This window comes from Sinocyclocheilus anshuiensis, unplaced genomic scaffold, assembly GCF_001515605.1.
Source record: "Sinocyclocheilus anshuiensis isolate Anshui unplaced genomic scaffold, SAMN03320099.WGS_v1.1 scaffold393, whole genome shotgun sequence".
NCBI classification, from domain to species: Eukaryota; Metazoa; Chordata; class Actinopteri; order Cypriniformes; family Cyprinidae; genus Sinocyclocheilus; species Sinocyclocheilus anshuiensis.
Genome location: NW_015536501.1, coordinates 1,140,256 through 1,151,133, shown reverse-complemented (window position 1 = coordinate 1,151,133; position 10,878 = coordinate 1,140,256). Strand labels below are relative to the sequence as shown.

The following is a 10,878-nucleotide window of genomic DNA, read 5'->3' as shown; positions in this document are numbered from 1 at the left end:
TACCTGTTTCTGATGCAGAAAAGCTAGTTCATGCATTCATGACCTCTAGACTGGACTATTGTAATGCACTGCTAGGTGGTTGTCCTGCATCTTCAATAAACAAGCTACAGGTAGTCCAAAATGCAGCGGCTAGAGTCCTTACCAGGTCAAGAAAATATGATCATATTACCCCAATTTTACAGTCTCTGCACTGGCTACCTATTAAGTTCCGTATCAGTTACAAAATATTATTACTTACCTATAAGGCTCTTAATGGTTTAGCTCCTGCGTACCTAACTAGTCTTCTACCACGCTACAATTCATCACGCTCTCTAAGGTCGCAAAACTCTGGACTCTTGGTAGTTCCTAGGATAGCAAAGTCCACTAAAGGAGGTACAGCTTTTTCACATTTGGCTCCCAAACTCTGGAATAGCCTTCCTGATAGCGTTCGGGGTTCAGACACACGCTCTCTGTTTAAATATATATTAAAGACACATCTCTTTAGCCAAGCATTCACATAATGTATCTCATAACCTTGTACTTTAGTTACATCTGATCAAATGCACATTTCCATTCTTTTGCTTAGATAAACATTAGCGTAGGTGCTGTTCCAGCCATTACCTTCTCCGTTCCTGCCACGGGATTGGCATCCCTGGTAACTAGGAATTACACAAGCTTCAGTCTGAATCCAGCACTTACAAAGACCTGAGATGACCGAACACCTGAGAAGAGATGATGCCAACCCCCCCCACAGAGGACCTCAGATGATGCCAACCCTCAGACAACATACAAAACTACCAAATTTTTCTATAATGGACATCAACTTGAGATAGTCACCACTAATAAGGTATTACTAAATATAATGTAGAATCTTTCATTTTCTGTAAAGCTGCTTTGCAACGATTTGCATCGTGAAAAGCGCGACACAAATAAACTTGAATTGAATTTAATATTTTGCTATTTATGATATAAAGACATAATTGATATTTTTACATTTATAATATATATATTTCATATTTACAATTTAGAGAAGCAGGTATGAGGCAGTTAATCATTTTTTTATGAATTCTTTATGTAGTTTTTTTTAATTAAAAAGGTTATTTATATTTTAATTTATAATTTATATTTTAATAAATTATTTTGATTATAAAAGTATTTGATCAAAAATGAGAGGAAAGGCATTTATAATGAATAATTTTCTAATAAATGCTGTACTTTATATTCAACTTTATCAACATCAATGAATCCTAAAAAATTGTCATGTTTTCCACAAAAATAAGAATAAATACTATTTTAAAATATATCAAAATAGAAAACAGCTACTTTAAATTGTAATATTTCATAATATCACTTTTATTTTTAATTAATTAAATAAGCCTTGGTGAATGTAAGAGACTTACATTCACGAACAGATGCATTTAGGTAGATCAGCAGCTCAGTTCAGCAGCTCAGATGTCAGGAGTAAATGATGACTGCTATGTTCATTATTACATCCAACAACAAAACACCTCAATCGCTTAGGAGCCATTCTTGTCTACACCTGCCCTGGCGTCGAAACAATGGCGGACTGTTGACAGCTCACTCAGGGCAGGTCTAAGGTAAAACACCAGTGTCAATCAACTATCGTGGGAGTGGCCTGGGTACGTGTGACGTAACACATCCAAGAATTTGTGAACGGCTTGATTTGAGAAAGGGGTTATGGTTTGTCAGGATTTAAAAAAAAAAAAAGCACTGGGTGGATCTTTATCATTATAGGGTGGTTGTGTACACACACTGCCAAGACACATTTCAGTTCGAACAATACGTAAAAAGTTAATTTTGCATCCGATGACCCCTTTAAATCTAGATGAAAAAATTGGACAATTCACCTGGCAAGAGGTCTCCTTGCCCTGTTAACAGCCTCCAGGTCAGCATAACGCAGGTCTAACTGGCAGCCCACCAGAATGACTGGGGCACGAGGGCAGAAGTGCTTGATCTCTGGGTACCACATGGTCTTCACGTGAAACAGAGAATTGGGGTTGGCAATGGAGAAGCACAGGACCACCACGTCTGACCTAGTGTCCAGACACAAAATAAAGCATTCAAAAAAACATCTAGTCATTTTCAAGACCGATGTAATCCACAAACACACCTGCCATAAGCGAAGCGGCGGTCTTTGTGATGGTCTCCAAAGGTGTCCCATAATCGAAGAGACACACTCACATCATCCAGTACATCTCTGGAGCGTTCCAGAACCTTCAAAACCAGAAGAGATTTGGATTCAAGTTGGAATTGGACTGGAGTTAGCTTCTGAAGTGTCATAAGTGCAAAGATAAAAACCCAGACCTCTTGACAGACTCTGTACTGGTCAATGGCCCAGACAGTGGGCACATGGGTGGCGAGGAGCTGGTACTGTGTAAGAGTGGCGTTACACGCGCGGGCACAAATCAGACGCGTTTTACCCACAGCATTGTCTCCCACCACCACACATTTAATGGTTTCGACATTAGGCCTCTCATAGTCCATGTCAGTATCTGTAAACTGGGACCTAAAAGCAATGGATAAAGTCATGCAACTCAAAATACTACGGAAAAATTTCAAATGTCATCAAGCATACTGTAAATGATGTCTATAAATATATATACTTTTTATTTCCTGATATTCAACATGCAAGCAAGATGGGTATTAATCAAAAGATTGAGTAAATGATATATATGATATCCCAGATACAAAATGATAGCAGACTTCTTCATTAAATGGCAATAAAAAAATGTGTGATATAACAGTAAGTTGTTAATGCAGTATCCATATTCAATCATAATTGTTAAAGCTCATTTTTGCTCAGTTTGCCTGTATGGTCAATGTTTGTGAACTGTAAGGAATATTTATAATTCCACATTTGTAAAGAATCAAATATTTTACTTGTAAGAGTAATTTTAAGCTTCTGCTACAAAAAAAAAAAATAGCCCATTACATTGTAGCAACAAAATAATTTAAATATTAGTATTACTCTACAAAGAAAAGCTTACTTTTTCTATAGACTACTACCAAACATTTTTGGCAAAAACTCTTGTAGTGAGTTTAATCAAATAAAATAAAAATTATTTTTTTTTTGTATAGGCTATTAGCAAAAATAATTTGGCGACAACTTAAAACTCTAATAACAATGTTTTTGTTTTTCTGCTTTAACTGGGGACTCCCATTTTAAATGTCTCTCAAAAGTTTCAAGCAAAATAAAAGTAGACCAAGCGTTGCTATGGACAATTACAAAATATCTGGTTTGGCGACCATTTTAAAGATCTTTAACTACAAAAAAAAAATAGTCCATTACATCGTAGCAGCAAAATTCAAATATTATTTTTCTCAATAGAAGAAATGTACTTTTTGTATAGACTATTAGAGAAAATGTTTGGTTTTCCCTGCATAAGTTACGAGAAAAATAAAAGTAGTGCTAATAATCTTTAAACTTCCACTACAAAAAGTAGTCCATTACATCAAAGCAACAAAATTAAATATTACTATTAGCCTACTCTAGCCTGCATAGACAAGATTACTTTTCTATAGAATATTAGCGGAACAAATTTTGGAGATAACTTATTATAGCAATGTTTTTTTCTGCTGTAACTGGGGACTCCCGCTCTAAATATCTCTCAAAAGTTACAAGAAAAATAAAAGAAGTGCAGTTAGCTAATACATTTAGCCAAAAATAACTAAATAAAAATTAAACACCCAAAGCGTTGTTACTGACCAATCAGAGTCAAGTATTCAAGCGCAGCGTTGTAAATAAAAACAACAGGCTGGCCGTCAGCATCTCTAAACGCGCTCAGAATGGGCTGAAAAAAATACGCCTACGATGCCGACAAATGCTGTCTAGGTAGGTAGCTCACTAGGTTTTGAGACACAGCCTTCACCCTGAACTTATGTAATACTCCTCCGTAATGTCCTGCTCAAGAGGGCAATTAATATATCCTGTACAAGCACATGCATTTATAAACGCGCAAGACCTTACCGAAGTGAATTGAAGGGATGCATCAGGTTGGCAGTCATTTGTGATCTTAGAGATGAAGATGATGGTGATAAAATTCCCTTTGGATGCGGCGTGCACCTGAAGCGAACCGGGCATACACTTCATTTTCCCGGCGGAGACGCGGAAGATACAGAATTATTTTACCGTAACCAGGCCTTAGCTAACCCATGCTACCAGCCAAACCTTGTTCTTGAGCTTCTTTTAGTTAAATACACCGACTGAATGAGCAGAAAAGCGCGACGGCTGGAGGTTTCTGATTCGTGACATTCCCGGTGTTCTTTGGTTTCTCTTCCGCATGTAGGCAGCGCCATCTGACGCACCACACAAACGCGGTTGAGAATGGGTGACTGAGAAGAAAAAGTCGTAAAGACATCAAATATATATGACACATTTAACTACCTCAAGCTTCGTAACTACCAACCTGATGCCATCTCCGGTCATTAAAATCATACTTAGTAATAAAGCTCTTTCTGACTTCTGAATTCTGTTTGCACATCTATATCTGACACTCACTTCATACTCTTGTACCCAAATAGGCCTAATAATAGACTGAAGATATGTCTGCGTGCATGATGTGCGTTTGTAGCTTTGTGTTGTTCATAGATAAGTCAAGTCATAAGTCAAGTCTAAAAATCCGAGACTGAAATGCGTTATACTTAAAAAAAAATAATAATAATATAAAATCTGTCATTATTAAATAATGTCAGCATGTCAATATGAGTGAAGAATTGGGTCGGAAAATTTGCATTCATAATTTCTACAGTTTTTACTATTTGTTAGGCCTGTAAACCCTTAATAATAATAATAATAATATTTAGTTATTTGATGACAGCCGTGATTATCCACCATATCCAACAGAGCTTCTTGTGCTTCAACGGAAAAAAGAAGTTAACATGTTCAATGTCACGAAATTTCTTATGTTTGATTAGTCACATAATAGGGCAAAACATTTATTATTTATAAAAAATGATTGATTTATGTCTTTCTTATAGGCTAAGAAAGGGTTTCTTATAGGCTCTGCACATGATGTCAATCACATTTTAGATTTTTCGCTAAATGTCTCAGGTAAGTTGACTAAAAGTCAGGTAAATATGACTTCAGTGTCTCATGAAGGAGAAATTATTGATAAGCATTTCCATGTAGTCTGAGAGTCAATGGGTTTTTGGAAAATTACAGGCCTACGGTGTGTGTGTGTATTTATTCTTTAGACTACTCATTCACGTTATTCAGTAAAGATGTGGGTGTGACTTTCCTGCCCTACTTCAACAGTAACAAACAGGCATCTGTGTGAACAAAGGTAATAAAACCAAAATAGCTACATCTCCAGCCCACTTCTACAAAACCAGTGAGCGTTTGATCATTATCAGTGTAATTAACCCTTTAGGGGAGGAAATTTCTTGAGGCTAATGAAATTCATCATGGAAAACACATCACTTCCTCTAAAGCCTTTGCGACATCCACTGATTAGACACTGATAAACGTTTCTCTGTCAGACCCAGCACTGCAAACGATGGGAACGGATGTTTAGTGAACGAGTTCTGACAAGCTACATATGTCTGTTTTCATTAAACCCTTCAGCATTTTCAAAAAGTGAAGGGACATGTGGCCAAGTATGGTGACCCATACTCGGAATTAGTGCTCTGCATTTATCCCATCCAAAGTGCACACACACAGCAGTGAACACACACACACAGAGCAGTGGACAGCCATTTTTTGCTGTGGTGCCCGGGAGCAGTTGGGGGTTCGGTGCCTTGCTCACCTCAGTCGTGGTATTGAAGGTGGGAGAGAGCGCTGTACATTCACTCCCCCCACCTACAATCCCTGCCGGTACGAGACTCGAACCCCGCAACCTTTGGGTTACGAGTCCAACTCTCTAACCATTAGGCCACGACTTCCCCTATGTTTGTACTGTACCTTTAGCACAGTTACCTTTGCAAGGTGTCAACAAAACTCTCTGAACCCTCTTTAAGAAACGCAGCCAAACGCATCAAATAATACAGATGTGCATAAATGAAATCAGTCACATGAAATCCAAACCAAACACACTGTAGTTGTTTTCAACAAAGTCATTGAGAATGACCTGCCTGAGGGGAATATCATTTATCTTCTATATAGTTACTGAACAGGGTAAATCAAGATCCTCCAGATGAGAATGTAAACCAAACATAATTTAGAAACATAAGAAATCTAAGATTTAGTTTTTTTATGATAGTTGATGTTTAACAGTTTAGATTTGCTACACTCTTAAAACTTAAAGAAACAATGGTTCCATGAAGAACCTTTAACGTCAATGGAAACATTCTGTGGCATAAGGTTCTTCAGATCTTTACATCTCCCTTTTGGAACCTTTATTTTAAGAGTGTATAAGGTGCAACTTTAAAATGGACAGTATTTGGAATAAGTATCTTTTTTTTATCTACATCACAGATGACAGCATTCAAAATGCGTTGTAACAAGAATTTAAACGTCTAACATGGAGATAAAATCATATCAGGTGGGTCTGCATTAATATCCGCCCATGAATATTTACAAAGATACGGAAAGTTTGAGCTTTCAGGATTCTGCGTTCTGATTGGTGATGGTGGGGATTTATGAGCCGTCGAGCTCAGCTGAAGATCTGTATAAAGCTGAGGCTGTCATCAACCTGAAACACAAACCCACAGAATCAGCAAACGCCTCCTGTTTTGAGTGCTTGGTTTTGGTTCTAAGTGCAGACATGCTCCTGAAAAACGGATTTGTTTTACTCGTTTTGGTTGCGTCTGTGTTTGGAACAGATCAAGAACCTGCACAACCAAGACGAGCACGATTCTCAGCCAACAGCCCTAGTAAGTAGGCCTAGTATTATTTCCTTTATTGAATTATCTGCTTTTGTTTTTTTTAGGAGTGTGCATGGGCAAATGTTCAGAAATGCTTAGTGGTTACTAACTGAAGGTTGTCGGTTCAATTCCAGAACTTCACCTTTGAGCAAGATCTAAGCAACTTTAAGGACTGCCTAGGCCAGGGGTAGGCAAGTTCGGTCCTAGAGAGCCGCAGTGGTTGCGTCTGTGTTTGGAACAGATCAAGAACCTGCACAACCAAGACGAGCACGATTCTCAGCCAACAGCCCTAGTAAGTAGGCCTAGTATTATTTCCTTTATTGAATTATCTGCTTTTGTTTTTTTTAGGAGTGTGCATGGGCAAATGTTCAGAAATGCTTAGTGGTTACTAACTGAAGGTTGTCGGTTCAATTCCAGAACTTCACCTTTGAGCAAGATCTAAGCAACTTTAAGGACTGCCTAGCCCTGGCCTAGGCTATCTAGTAAAAATGTCCACTTTCACACTTCTTTGAACAAAAGTACCTCCCAAAAACGTATTTATCTTCTTCCTCCAGCTGAGGTTGCCCGCTGTCTGAACGGAGCTCTGCAGGTGGGCTGCGCAACGTTCGCATGTCTGGAGAACTCGACCTGCGATACTGACGGCATGCATGAGATCTGTAACGCCTTCTTCCACACTGCTGCAATTTTTAATACAGAGGTACAAACGCTCATTGACCTGAACCCTTTACTTAGCGAATCAAAATTATGCCTTTTTACTTTCCGTGGCCCTGAATGCAAGTCATGTTCGTTTTTTCCAGGGTAAGACGTTTGTGAAAGACAGCATCAAGTGTATCGCCAACGGTATCACCTCTAAGGTCTTCCAGACCATCAAACGCTGTTCCACCTTCCAGAAGATGATTGCTGAAGTGCAGGAGGAATGCTACAAGAAGCTTGACATCTGCGAGGTGGCCAGATCCAACCCTGAGGCCATCGGAGACGTGGTCCAGGTGCCCAGCCACTTCCCAAACAGGTAATACTTGATTGGCGTGCGTGATTGAATGTGTTTTTTTGAACATTAAAGCATGTCAACATATTCTGTTACACCAAATACACAAAATAATGATCTTTAAATAAGCATCATATGACCCCTTTAAAGGGATAGCAGACGCAAATGAAAATTCGCGCCTTTTATTTCTTTACTCACTCCTTTCTTCCATGAAACAAAGAAACATTATTTTTTTAGTGCAGCTCTTTTCTATATAATGGCAGTTCAAAGCAATAAATAAGTCTATACGATTGGTTCAGGTACATTTTTAACTTTTATACAATAGGCTATTGCCAAACCAACGATACACACAAAATATAAAAATAAATATAATAATTATAAGGTGTTCAAAATTATAACAATCCTAATGCAATATACTGTACAATGTAAGGTAATAAATGCAATAATACACTTTCCACATTATTTTGCAAAGCTATTTTCTGTGAATCCGCTAGACTTCCTAGTGCAGTAAAGGGTGAAACTATTTGTATCAAGCCAGTTTACATTAAAATAATACATTAAAAGGATAAGATATATGATATGAAATAACAGTTTGCAATAGCAAGAACCATAAAGGGCTGTTTTTGTACGAGTATAATAACTGGAAGCAAATGACACCGGAAGCCTCGCACATTCAAGTTACAAATGGCCGTGCCCGTTTTTACGTTAAAATAAGTTTGATATTGTGTACTATATTTTAAATCTTCTGGCACCATATGATAAACTTGTTTGAGGAGCAGACCAACATTTATATAATGTTTACTATGTTTTTGGTAATTTGGAGATTTACCAACATGAAATGAAAAATAATTTTAAGTAAAATTCTTCCACAATTTGTGTTTCTCAGAAAAAGAAACACCATACAAATATGTAGGCTAAATGTAAATGTTAACATTTTGGAATTCCTGTATAAAGTGAGCGTATTCAACTGTGCATTCTAATGCATCATACCTTGGTGTTGCAGGTACTACAGCACACTTCTGCAGAGCTTGATGGAGTGCGACGAAGACACCGTGGAGGTGGTGCGAGCCGGGCTGGTGGCCAGACTTGGACCTGATATGGCCACACTCTTCCAGCTGCTTCAAAACAAGCCCTGCCCACCCGAACCTGCTGCTGCTGGGTCTTCTGGGATGGAGGGCCACACCGGCTTCCGCTGGCCTCCCATGTTCAAGATCCAGCCCAACCTGCGCAACAGGGACCCCACGCACCTCTTCGCCAGGAAACGCTCAGTTGAAGGGAGCTCTTAGAGTCGCATCTTCACAACTCTCCATATGCAACATGCATCACGCTGATGTGTATAAATGGAAGATTGCATTAAAAAATGTAGTTTTATAACCGGACACAATGGAGATCTTTGCTTAGTTCACGAAAACCAACAACTACTTGATTCTTTAATTGCATTACATTCAATATACATGCCAATGTCATTTATAGCAGAAAACATGTTTTAGACTCTTAATATTTATTGCATGGTTTATGGCCTAATGCAAGAGAAGCTAAATTGTGATGTGCAGGATATTATCATGAAATTTTGAAAAAAGGAAACCTGTCACCTTAATCAACTTGTAGTGGCAGGACAGAAGTATTTATTAGTGTAAACTGAAAATAATTTATATTTATTTTCCTACCAAATGTAATTTATATAGTATATTATTGTTTATTGTGATCTGAAATGACAATGAAGAGTCTTTATTCTTTAAGAGAGAGAAAACTACATATTTCTGGATATGTTTCCTATGCTGGTCATGGGAAATATTGTATAGGGCATACTTTGTTCATTTTGCTGATATTGTATAGTTGATGTGCTTGGATAGAAATAAAACTTCCTGATATACTAAATAGTTTCAGCTTTCATTTCTGACGGTATGAAATGTAACCATGATGTTGCCAAAAGCATCCATATAGGCTACTGTTATAATAGAATCTAAATCTAAACTCATCAAACAGTAATGTTTCTGTGCTCGCAAGGGGGCGCTGCTTTCAAACACATCGCGTTCTTACAATTTACCAGACAAAACACTCTTTTTGGAAATGCAATTGTTTCCTTGTGGTCACACATTTCTCCTAACAATGAGCCGTAACATTGAAACTGTATTTACATATTTGTTTGTATATTTTTACGTTACATTAGGAAATCATCTCGTAGATCTATTAGAACTGCACGATTTGCCTAGCTAAAAGAAATGTTACTAGACTAAATCTAGTGTTATACAACACTAGAGTTGATGCTATGTTATACAAATATTGAATTTGTCTGTTCTTCAGTATAAAAAAAACACGTATTGTTGATTGCCTAAATGACAATCCTGCTCAATGATCAAGCTGCAGTTTGGTCAAATTATGCAAAAAGTGTGTACACATTATCTAATCATAAATGGAAAATGACATAAATGGAAAACATTAGTCGCATTTAACCAAGTAATTTCCACCATATAAGCAAAAAAACAACAACAACAAAAACATGTACTTTGATCATTCATAATTACAACATGAAAAAGTTATATTTAGGAGAAGAAAAGTCGAAATTATTACATACATGAGATAACAGATCATAATTATGACATAAAAAGTCACAATTATGACTAAAAGTAATAATTAGCCTATTGACATACACAATTTTTGAAAATGTTCTCATTATTTTGAACTTTTTATCTCATATGACTTAGTATATGACACAAAAAGTCATATTATTAAAAGTGCCATCATTTACCGGTAAGAAATTCCACACGCAAAATCCAGTCATTTCAACAGGATTCGACGCTTTTTAGGAAATTCGCTGGAGGACGAAAATTTCCCCAGTTTTGCAACGTGTGCAGGCCTGTCACCCGAATTTGACCACTGACCAGCAGAAAGCTTCTTGAAGGTGATTTCTATGAGGTGTGCTTTACATTGCTTAATAGACAGCGGACCTTTTTGGCCGCGAAATTTCACTAATGTGACAACATTTTATCAAGCTGTTAAAGGGGTCATAGGATGTCCATTTTCCACAAGTTGATATGATTCTTTAGGGTCTTAATGAAAAGTCTGTAACATAGTTTGGTTAAAATTTCTCA

General features: G+C 37.4%; 2 protein-coding genes across 3 annotated transcripts in view; one reads left to right on the top strand and one right to left on the bottom strand.

Moving 5' to 3' along the window:
• Positions 1 to 4,280, bottom strand: part of LOC107689301 (rho-related BTB domain-containing protein 2-like) — a 22,422-nt gene extending 18,142 nt beyond the window's left edge. The window contains exons 1-4 of one of the 2 annotated variants that reach the window (XM_016487244.1): positions 3,963 to 4,280; positions 2,305 to 2,506; positions 2,111 to 2,214; positions 1,848 to 2,033 (exon numbers count right to left, since the gene is read on the bottom strand). In XM_016487244.1, coding sequence (XP_016342730.1) covers positions 1,848 to 2,033; positions 2,111 to 2,214; positions 2,305 to 2,506; positions 3,963 to 4,090 — 620 coding nt within the window. In that variant the 5' untranslated portion in view covers positions 4,091 to 4,280. The remainder of the gene's footprint in view (positions 1 to 1,847; positions 2,034 to 2,110; positions 2,215 to 2,304; positions 2,507 to 3,962) is intronic. The other variant, XM_016487253.1, reaches the window with a different exon arrangement.
• A 2,355-nt stretch (positions 4,281 to 6,635) lies between these two features.
• On the top strand, positions 6,636 to 9,664 carry LOC107689312 (stanniocalcin-like). Its single transcript, XM_016487266.1, has 4 exons — positions 6,636 to 6,810; positions 7,356 to 7,498; positions 7,599 to 7,810; positions 8,790 to 9,664. Exons 1-4 carry the CDS (start codon positions 6,702 to 6,704, stop codon positions 9,070 to 9,072), a joined length of 747 nt encoding a protein of 248 aa, XP_016342752.1. The 5' UTR covers positions 6,636 to 6,701; the 3' UTR covers positions 9,073 to 9,664.
• Positions 9,665 to 10,878: the final 1,214 nt, after the last annotated feature.

Coding starts and splice junctions, on each gene's coding strand:
- LOC107689312 (XM_016487266.1), top strand. CDS start 6,702: ATGCTCCTGAAAAACGGATTTGTTTTACTCGTTTTGGTTGCGTCTGTG. Junction 6,811..7,355: donor ATTCTCAGCCAACAGCCCTA/GTAAGTAGGCCT, acceptor TTCTTCCTCCAG/CTGAGGTTGCCCGCTGTCTG. Junction 7,499..7,598: donor CTGCAATTTTTAATACAGAG/GTACAAACGCTC, acceptor CGTTTTTTCCAG/GGTAAGACGTTTGTGAAAGA.